The sequence below is a fragment of the Pteropus alecto genome, unplaced genomic scaffold (genome assembly GCF_000325575.1).
Source record: "Pteropus alecto unplaced genomic scaffold, ASM32557v1 scaffold65, whole genome shotgun sequence".
Taxonomy (NCBI): Eukaryota; Metazoa; Chordata; class Mammalia; order Chiroptera; family Pteropodidae; genus Pteropus; species Pteropus alecto.
The window spans coordinates 826,990-837,500 of record NW_006439191.1 but is presented as its reverse complement, the minus strand read 5'-3'; the positions used below and the strand labels follow the sequence as shown (position 1 = coordinate 837,500).

Here is a 10,511-nt window from a genome sequence, read left to right as displayed (position 1 = left end):
ACAAGAATCCTGTCGGTGGGCGTGGATTATAAGCCCGTTTTACAGATGAGGAAGCTGAGGCACAAACTAGCAGTGAGATGGCAGTCTAGGAAATCAGACGTGTGCTTGCAGGTGGAGGGGTAGTGGCGATTCATGTTTCATTGGATGAATGATGTGAAATTCCAGCCCAGAGGGTCCCGGCCCTTTGGGAAAGATCTGGGGTGCAACCTTTCCCCACGCATGACCTACTCCTTCAGCACACTGAATAGCTCAGCAAGGCCTCAGGTGTGTTCCCCCGGGGAATCTCTCTCTCCCTGTTGTCAGCAGGTGGCCGAGCCGTGTGCTCTCTGCGACACTCAGGCACCTGACCACGAGCCCTTCCAGAGCAATTCTTTCTTGAAAACTGTGCCTCTGGAGTGACCAAAGAGTAGCAGGGGAGGAAGGGTTGAGAAGACGGGCATCCTGGAGACCAGGAAGGAGGTGTCCCCAGCAGGGACCTGCCTCTCACACCCAGATATGGGCTCAGAAAAGGAAGAGGACTGAGCAAAGACGGGGTGCGGGCCAAGGGGAAATGCTGGCCCAGACAGTCCTGGAGCCAACAGGCCACATGCAAAGATGGCAAACGGATGAAAGGAAAATTAGGCCCCTTTTCCATTATTCCAGTGCCCTATAAAGCAGCCTGTCTACACGATGGCCCAGGGGAGCGGGAGGGAGCGGGGTGGACGGGCACTCTGCGTGGGATTTAATGAGACTGAGAAGCCTGCAGAGCAGATTCATATTGCCACCGTTCTCACTTAAAAGTCCAATTATTCATTACTCATTCAATAGCGTGCAAAAAGGGAAGATTGTTCTAGATTCAAAGGGGAAGGTGAGGACCTTGGTAGAATCCCCTTTCAAACAAGCCAACTGTAAAAGTACATTCTGAAGTCAATCGAGGAGATTTGAATATAGATTGGTTATTAGATGTGATTAAAGAATTATTGTTAATTTTGTTAGGTCGCGTAACAGTATTGTGGCTGTGTAATAAAATGTCCTTTCTTCGAGACATATAATATAGGGTAAAATGTCATAATATCCGCTATTTACTTCAGGAAAACATGATCAAACGGATACGGTAAAACATTAAAAACTGTTCGATCTAATTGATAACATATGAGGCTTCGGTGGGGCCTGATGCTGTCTTTTCTGAAGTACAGAGAGAGGTCAGGGGGTGTCTGGACTGTCCGCTGTCGCTTATAGGATGCTCAAGGTCAACCCAGCCCATAGAGAAAGGAAATGAGTAATGTATGAAAGGGGAGGTTGATGGGGCACTGGGGTCCCATGGGAGAAGGTCAGAAAAGCCATGGGTGCAGTGTGGCAGTGGCAGCAGCATCTCCCTGCAGAGCTGGGCTGCTGAGACCCCAGCACTGCCACGTCGTCACCGCCCCGGGCAGGAAGGGCCCCCTTGTATGAAAGGGGAGGTTGATGGGGCACTGGGGTCCCGTGGGAGAAGGGCAGAAAAGCCATGGGTGCAGTGTGGCAGGATGGCCGTGTCCTGGATCCAGAGCCAGAAGCGATTCATTGCAGGATTGGGGCTCGCAGAAAATGGGAACACCCAAAGCTGAGAAGATGCTGAGCGTCCGAGGAGCTAGGCAGCTCGAAGTGACAAGAGGGATGCCAGCCTGGTCAGGCGGAGAGAGCACAGCTGGCCAAGGAGGGAAGGTTTTGTTCTGTGGACCCACTGCCCAACTCAGAGGAGCAGCTGGCGGCAGAGAGGAGGCCGGGAGCCAGGGCAAGAGCACCCGGCAGTGGCAGCAGCATCTCCCTGCAGAGCCGGGCTGCTGAGACCCCAGCACTGCCACGTCGTCATCGCCCCGGGCAGGAAGGGCCCCTGTTGCCCGTGGAGGGGCTGTCTGCCCGATTCGCCCGGCCCCGCCCAAAGCTGCTTCTGTGATTCTGCTTAATTACGCAAAGCCCGGCCTCTGGCCGGTGGATGTGAGGAGAAAGCTGATACAGGACTCTGAGCTCTCAGCTCCTGCAGGAAAGGGGACTTGCCAGAGGTGGCCTTGCTGGTGTGGAATGACCCAGAATATCGGTACGCCCTGACCGCCTCCCATCCAAACGTCAGCTTCCGTGTTCCCTGAGGTCTCAGTTGAGTCTGGGGGCGGCGTGGTGGCCTGTGCTTCCTCGTGTTTACTAATGAGGGAACAAGCTGGGCCTTTAAGGGGAGAAATGACTGGGCTCTGCAGGCTGGGAGGCCTGGGGTGCCACAGAGGGAGGGTGACGCAGACCCAGACCCGTGGCCGTCTTTCCGGGCTGACCAGAGCCTCCCACCAAGCTGCTTTACCCTCCTTACAGAAGATAGGGACCCCAAAATTCTCTGCGCAAATCAAAGACCAGGTGACACAGGAGTTGGCCCACTGGAGTCAACAGCTCCCTCTGCTCTTGGCATTGTGGGGGTGAGGGAGGAGCTGGGGAGGGAGCAGCTTGACAGGGGACCCCGCAGGTGCCACATCCTCTCCCAGCTCCCCAGCCCTTCACACCCACACGGGCAGCTTAAACACATCTGCGCGTCAGCGGCTCCCGCCTGGGGCTTCTGCCAGGAACTGCTCTGAGCCCTCGCTGTCTCCGGGGAGAAACAAAGCGAGGCCAGTGCCCCGGGGAGCCTGCTCGTCTGCAAAGAAGAGGACACAGTTTTCATTCACCGAGTGTCCACTTCGTGCAGGCGCTATTCACTCTGCACTCGGACTATCATACCAGAGCTAGAAAATCACTCTGCACTCAGGCTATCATACCAGGGTGGCGAGGGGGCGTCTTTTGTTAAAGAATAGTTGACGTACGATATCATGTTAGTTTCGGGCAGACAACACAGGGATTCAACATTTATGTACCTTATGACGTGGCCGCCTCAGTTAAGTCCAGTCCCATACAGAGTTGTTTTGACATTGCTGACTGTGTTCCCTACATGACATCCGTGACTTATCTAAGTCAGTACTTCTTATGCCCCTTCACCTTTCATCCACCCCCTGAAGAAGAGCCTGGTTGGGACCCCCGTAGTAGGGGGGGGTGTCCCTCACAGTGTCCCCGGCTTCGCTTTTCCTTGCCCTAGAGCTGAACAACAGATTGTCCCCAGCTGCTTGGAACGTCTCCTGCCATAGAAAGTCACCCTGGAACTAACGATTAATACCTCCCTGCTTACTGATCGCAATCCTGGCCCAGCCTTCTTTCCAGACCCCTCCCATCTCTGTCCTGGTTGCCGACGGCGCTGGAGAACCACGTTGGCAGAGGACCGGCTCCCTCCAGCATGATAGACGCCCTCATCCCCGGAACCACCACGCAGCCCCCAGAATAACGCCCAGATTTCCCCGTAAACACTCTGAGCCGGACTGAGACAATAAGGCAGTGTCTGAAGGTGGTAACCCGCTGCCTTCTCAGATCGCCGGTGTTCCGACAATAAACACTTACCCGAAACAGCCCAGCTCCTGTGTCCGTCCGGTGGCCGAGCGGCACAGGCAGCACGGGCTGGACTCGGATGCCCGCCGGTTTCACCTCCCTCTGGCACCCACCAGTTTGTCCTCTGTACCCAGAGTCTGTTTCTCTGACAGGGCAAGTTCAGCATGACATGGGGGCCTTCCTAGGAAATCCATGCGGAGAAGCCCTGGATTCCAGGACAGACTCACTTCCCCTGAGATGCAGCCACATCTCAGGGGCAATAAAGAAGCCGCACCAAAAAGTGACATCTCCCATTGCCTTAACCCGGGTGAAGAAAGAAGCATAAAGCAAATTCTAAGGTGTCTGAGAGGAAAAATATGCAGCATTGGGATCTTTAACCTGCCTCACGGGCTGTATCAGTAAGGGGTCCCCAGGACGATCCCTACCTGGGACCTGAGACGCCCCCCAAATCAAGGTCATTTTGTAATGAGACCATTTTTCTGGTTACTAGACTATCCCCCAAAGTAGTTGAGACCTGTAAGCCTTAAAAATAAAACTACAGGTTGCAAATTGAGTATTATATTGTACTTGAAATTTAGGCGGCCATGCTATATTTGAAGCATAAGGGAGAATTGGTTTGTGGCACTTTATTTTAAACCAACGGGGTGGCATGGGGACTTGTACCTGGTCAATGAGCATCAGACTAATACCAGCTAGGTCTGCAAGGGTTGGCCAGGTTTCTCTATGGGCTGGTTGACCTTGAGCATCATATCAGCGACAGTGGACAGTGGTCTCTGGGAAGCCTGCAGGTGGCTGGACATACACCCGCTGCGTCTCACCAATGGAAGTTCTGGCGATGCTGCTCCCTCACCCCCCGACAGGACAAGGAAGGGTCCCTTTTCTCCTGGGCCCCACAGGCTGGTGGAACAAGTACATCTTCTTCTGCATCGTCAGATGAACTGAATGCTCTCCCTGCAGCGGTGACATCCCAGAGCTCACCTCTACCTGCAGTTAAGGACCTACCGCTTCCTCCCCACGGGCCTCGGGAGAATTGCAGGTGGCACTAAAGCTGAGTGGCGTTTTAGCATAGTTACGAGCCCCGCCCCATTCATCTAGCTCCGCCTCTGGAAGTCGAGAGCGAATCCTCAATCAGACTAGTACAGAGGCCGAGGCGCGTGCATGCGCTCTCTCTCCAGTAGCTCTCCATAGGGACGGAATGTCTGTGTCCCTCAAATTCATTTGTTGAAACCCTACCCCCACCCCAAGTGATGGTGTTAGGCGGTGGGGCCTTTGGGAGGTGGTTAGGGTTACGTGAGGTCCCGAGGGTGGGGCCCTGATGAATGAGGTCAGCGCCCTTATAAGAATAATGAGAGAGCTCGCTTCCTCTCTCCGCGGTCCGTGTCAGCATACGGCTGAGAAGTCAGCAGTCCGGACTTAAAAGAGAGTCCTTAACAGAAGCCAAGCATGCTGGCTCCCTGACCTTGGACTTCCAGCCTCCGGGACTGTGAGGCATAGATGTCCGCTGTTTATAAGTACCAGTCGGTGGTGCTTTGTTACAGCAGCCCGAGCTGACTCAGACATTCATCTTCCTTTACACTTCATTTCTAAAGTCTGTGTATGAGAACCAGCTTTGTCCCCATCTACCCATTAGGACACTCGGCTGTGACATCGATTTTCTTACCAACGAGATCCCTGTGTTCAGCTGTGAGCAAAACTAACCTGGATCGCATTTCCCCTCTAGCTATTTGTCAGGTGAGAATTACCCTACGCGAGAATTTTCCTTTAGACTCAGCAGGCCCCCGATGCGTCGGCAGAGCACTTTCTCCCATCTGAAAGTGAGGAAGAAAGGCCCGTTTGCCCAGCAACCTGCCCGGCCCCCTGCGGGTGGCTGGACATACACCCGCTGCGCCCCGCACCCCCACCCCAGGACAGCTAGAGCCCACTCCTTCCCAGACAACGGCCACGGGAAGCAGCTCGGCCGAGGTGAGCCTCTCCTGCAGAAACTCATGCACGTTTTCCATCTTTTGGCAGCTTCGAGCTGAGCCATTTCCCAAAAACATCTTTCCTAAAGCGTGAAGAGTCCAGGGCACTCCCCAGGCTTGCACGCCACGAGAGAAAGGCAGAGACCGTTTTGGCTCACAGTTTTAATGGATTTCTGTCCCTGCAGTGGGCCCCAGGGTCAGCCTCCATGCCGCCGAAAGAGACCCCGGGCTCCCCAACCGGCCCCCGTGGGACAGGCCAGGATCTCAGGGAACATTGACGGGCCAGAAGGAGGTGGACGACCAGTGAATGCCTCTTGAGGATCGATGTTCACAAAATTGTAAAGAAGGGGCCAAAAAGAGGCAGGAAGCCTGGCGAGACGCGTCACCGCCGTCCACAGCCCTGGGTCAGACCAACGCACAGCGCGGCCACCGCAACGGAAGGACGCGCGGGCCGAGCTCGCCGCTCCCCGGGACCCGTGCGACTTTGCCGGGCGTCCTCCTGCCCCACAGGGCTGCGAGCTTGCCCCGGCTCCGTGCTCCGTCCTCCAGGAAGTGCCTCACTAACCCCTACGCCAGAGCACTGCAGAAATGCAACTTAGGAAAAGCTTAGACCCAGAGGGGCTTCCAAAAATAGGTGTGCAGGTGCGTGTGTGCATAAAATGTATAGACACACGCACTCGGCGTCAGGATCGACACTACCGTCCAGGGGTCTGTGGGTTTCCCAGGCATGCGTTTCGGGAGGCCTTCCCCAGATCACTGGAAACGGGTCAGTGACGTTCCACTTAGGGAAGAAAAGAAAGTAGTCGTACCCAGACCGCTTGGCGGGGCCAAGAATAACCCGGTCCTCCAGTTCCCCTGCCTCCGAAGCAGGTCGCAGGCGATGCCTGCCTCCTGGCCTGGACCCGCAGGACACCCCCCAGGCCAGTGAAGGCCTCTGCTGTGGGAGGCCACAGCTCCCAACAGCGGAAGTGCTGTGGCGCTGTCTGCATAAGAGGTTACACGACTTGTAACGGTAAAACGCTCACTTGTTCTGCATCTATATTCTTCCTTGTTGCAATCTAATTGTCTGTTTCCGATGCCCTCCATGGCAACCCGAAACATCCCGCCCTAGAAGTCACACACTTCCGTTCGTACCCACCACCCACGATTCCATTCACATTAACGAGGGCGTGCATCCTCGAAATGATCGCGAATGCAGCTGTGGCTTTATCTTCGGGATTCATAATTATAATAATAATAATTAATTACTTAAAATGTTTTAAAAGCTGCGAAACAGACAATCATACTCTTCCTCGCGATGCCTACCATGGATCACGTGTTGTACCCACGTGGAGATAAGACAGGTCCATATGAATAAACGCCGCGTTTCAAAGTGCCGTCGGTGAGTGGTTCATCCAAGCTCCGGCCACTTACCTCAGCCAGAGAGAGCTGGACAGTGCCGTTCTGGTCCTTGTCCAGACGCCTGAATAGTTCTAGAACACCGGAGAAGGAATGAAATTAGATCGAGATGGTTTTGGACTTTGGAACAGAGTGCCACCTCTGTCCACTCCATCCCACCTACTCCGCCAGCCCCCCAGCTGTCACCTAGCTGCAGGGACCCTGAAAAGCTAGATCCAGGCCCAGTGCCCAGAGTGAGGGGTTTGGCAACAGATGTCCCCTTGCCCAATAGACAGACTTTCAACTGTAAGCGGAGATGGTTCCTTTGTCGTCTCCACCCTCAGAAGCTCTAGAAACTTGCAATTCTTTTAAGAGGGGGAGGAGGAGGGCTGGGGTGTGGGACAGATGGCGTTTGCCCATCTGTAGGTAACGCAGTCCCTTGGCTTCGTCTCTGGCTGCCTGGACTTGCTTCATTAGGACTTGCCAACTCCCAGCCCTCGGCAGAAGGAAAACCCTCTCCCTTAATAGTTTGCTTTGGCATGAGCTCAAGGCCAAGGGGCGGGGGAACACCTGCTGCCTTCCAGAGGGGATCCCTACCCCCTCCAGGAGGTGACACCTGCTCTCAATATGATCCCCATGGAGACCTAGCTGTGAATAGACATTAAAAAGCCATGTAAGGACCATTACGAGGACTCATTTGCCATGGCCCAGTGACTGCACGTAGTAGGTGCACAACTATTCAGATGGCATCTTTTTCAGTCTCCAAAAAAAGGCAGCCTCTGCCAGAGGGTGGCCAGCTCCAGTGTCTACCTCCCTTCACTGAAGGGTCCACAGTTACCGAAGGCTGGCCGTTCTGCCCCCTGCCCGTCCCCGCACCTCGGGAGAAATGAGACAGGGTCCAAGGAGAGAGTGACTCACTGAAGAGGGTCTCCAGGCGGGTCACACAAGCAACGAAGCCATCGAAGTCGACGCTGAGCGTGCTGCTCGCGTGCCGCAGGGCGATGGTTTGCTGCACCTGGTCGCCGAGGGTGAACCCTGCGGGGAGAGGGGCCCGCGTCACAGGTGAGTGGAGGGCTCGCCTCCGGCAAAACCGATCTTGCAGGGGCCAGGCCCCACTCTGCCTCCTCCAAGGCACAGAAGCGTCGGGTCACCCAACCCATCTCCTGTGCGATGGCTGCATTAGGACAGCCCCTCCCGGGCCCTGGGGTAGGCCCGTGGCTCCAGCACTAGCAGAGGCTTCACGTTCGCCACACGCGTCACAGGTGAGTGGAGGGCTCGCCTCCGGCAAAACCGATCTTGCAGGGGCCAGGCCCCACTCTGCCTCCTCCAAGGCACAGAAGCGTCGGGTCACCCAACCCATCTCCTGTGCGATGGCTGCATTAGGACAGCCCCTCCCGGGCCCTGGGGTAGGCCCATGGCTCCAGCACTAGCAGAGGCTTCACGTCCGCCACAGCAGGAAGAAGCGGAGGCGCGGGGACGGGGTCGGGGACAGGGACGGGGTCGGGGACAGGGACGGGGACAGGGACAGGGATGGGGACGGCCTCTCCTGCCACCTCCTCCACAGCCCCACCCTTCGTGATCGCTGTCACCTTCCCTGTGACAGGCACAGTCCTTGGGAAAAGTCTGAGGTACTTCACTCTACAGAAGCCAGCAACATTCCCTCTTCCCTCGGTCGAGGTGTTCAACAAATCTTTGTCGTCACGCTGATGTCCGCCATACCACAACTACCACCGGTGACCTAGCCGTCGTCGTAATAAGAACAACTAAACTGGGCACATCTGGGCTCCAAAACCTTGTCCCCAGGATTGAGGGCTGTCCTCATCTCATGGGCATCAATGGTCCCCAAGTGGTTATTATCGGTTCCCCGGTAGATCTCCTAAAGCAGGAGAGAAATTCCAGGCAGAAAACAGCCGTTCGCGGCCCCTTCCAGAACTATCTCCCTCCACCCCACCGCATCCTTAGAAGGCCAGGGACACCCTCAAGAGGAGACCTCACTGACTCCTCCAGGAAGGTTTCAGAGCAAAGATGAGAACTCGAGCTGAGGCCGCTGCTGGCCCCTCTGCCCTGAGTGACAGGGTTCCAGGGAAGGCATTGGCACAAGCGTCTCTCATTGCTTTCTTAGTGCGTCCTGAACGATGCGTCCAGGTTCGGGGCTGGCGTTGACCCTGATTCAGGAGCTGGTCAGAGGAGGGCAGGAAACAGACTAGGAATGAGTGTCCGAGAGCGCGGGGGGCTGGAAACACAGCAGAGCAGAGCGGTCAGAGTCCAGAGGATGCCCGGCGGGGTCGCGAGAGTTACCAGGTCCTTCTGAATCTTCAGCCACAGCGTCTTGAATTCCACGAGTCCCAAGGTGCCCGTCCCATTGCTCTAGACATGTTAAAGGCCAACATGATCGTGTGCAAATTCTACACGCCTCGTGGATTGCTTTCTCTTGTGTCTTAAGACTTCAGTGAAAGTTCCCTCTGTAATAAGCAGGGCCCCGGGGGTCAAGGTGGGAAGGGTTGTCAGGAAACAATTTCAAATAAAGATTAAAGAGTCAAACACTCACTAAGGACCTCCTCTGAGACGTCTGGGAGCAAAGGGCGAGCGAGCCCAAAGCCCGCGGCAACATTGTTCATTAGCATCTAACGCCTGAGTCATCCAGAGTTCCTGAAAGGGTTGAGCTGGAAGATCTGTAAAGTCGCTTCCAGATTTAAAATTCCGTGATTTCTGGGTAGAATATCAAAATGTTATTGGGAAAATCATCAGGAGCCCGGGATGGGAACGCTCAGCCACAGCAGTCTGCGTGTGTTTGTCCACGTGCCTGGAAGGGATCCCCAAGCTTCTCCACACTGATTCCTGGGATGTTGGGGCACAGCTGGATCCTAGGCGCCTACTCAACCAAAACAGGTAGAAAGTTCTATGGAATTCTCTGCATCCGACTTACATTTACCCTACAAATCTTAATGAGCCTGGGGTAGACAATGGGGATTTGGTTTTGAATTGTCCCTCATGATTGGAACTCTACCCTTTTCTCAGAAATCACAAGTAATCAACCACCACCACTGTGTTACAGCACAGACGTTAAAATTCTAAAGCAGCCCGTCACGCCCACCTCCTTCGGCTAACCAGACCCAAAGCCAGGTCCACACAGAGTACGAGCCTCACCCTCGGTGAGGAGGAGATTTTCACTTCATTGGTCAACATTTCTAATCACACAGAGTACGAGCCTCACCCTCGGTGAGGAGGAGCTTCCCACTTCATTGGTCAACATTTCTAATCAGTTCTCTTTTTTTATTATTTTTTTCTGCTTCTGTAAACATGCTTGCTGCATAGGCCAAAGATCTCGGGGTCAACTGAGAACTCACCCTCCCCTAAAGATGTATCACTTTAGTGCTTGTTAGAAAATCCCACGCTCTGTAACTGCCCGGAGCCCGTAGTGATTTCAGGGGTCTGTGAATCAGCCCGTGCCAACTGTAACAACGCGGGTCTAGAAGCGAAATCGCCCCTAAGCCCTGCGCCCAGATGTTCAGAGCGCCAGCTCTCCTGGGACCACCAGCTCGTCAAACTGAGTTCTCCTCTCTGGGTCACTGCTTGGATTTTCGCTGGTCTGATATTTGGAGCTTTGGAGATTTTTCCATAACATCGAGAGGTCTCTGCTCTTGTCTCTGTGAGCCCCACCTGAGTGATGAGTGCACTGCAGCCTTCCAACCCTCACTAATAATTCCCCCGACGCATCCCGGAATAGTAACGCTTGGGGTCTAGAACCTTCAAGTCCTCATG

The 10,511-nt window shown here is 54.8% G+C and overlaps 1 protein-coding gene across 1 annotated transcript in view; it reads right to left on the bottom strand.

Annotated features, from left to right (window-relative positions):
- Window positions 1-5,754: 5,754 nt before the first annotated feature.
- The window catches only part of LOC102884601 (calpain-8), a 47,491-nt gene continuing 42,734 nt past the window's right edge, over window positions 5,755-10,511 (bottom strand). The window contains 5 exon segments of the mRNA XM_015592746.1: window positions 5,755-5,952; window positions 6,786-6,844; window positions 7,668-7,792; window positions 8,555-8,625; window positions 9,048-9,116. Coding sequence (XP_015448232.1) covers window positions 5,755-5,952; window positions 6,786-6,844; window positions 7,668-7,792; window positions 8,555-8,625; window positions 9,048-9,116 — 522 coding nt within the window.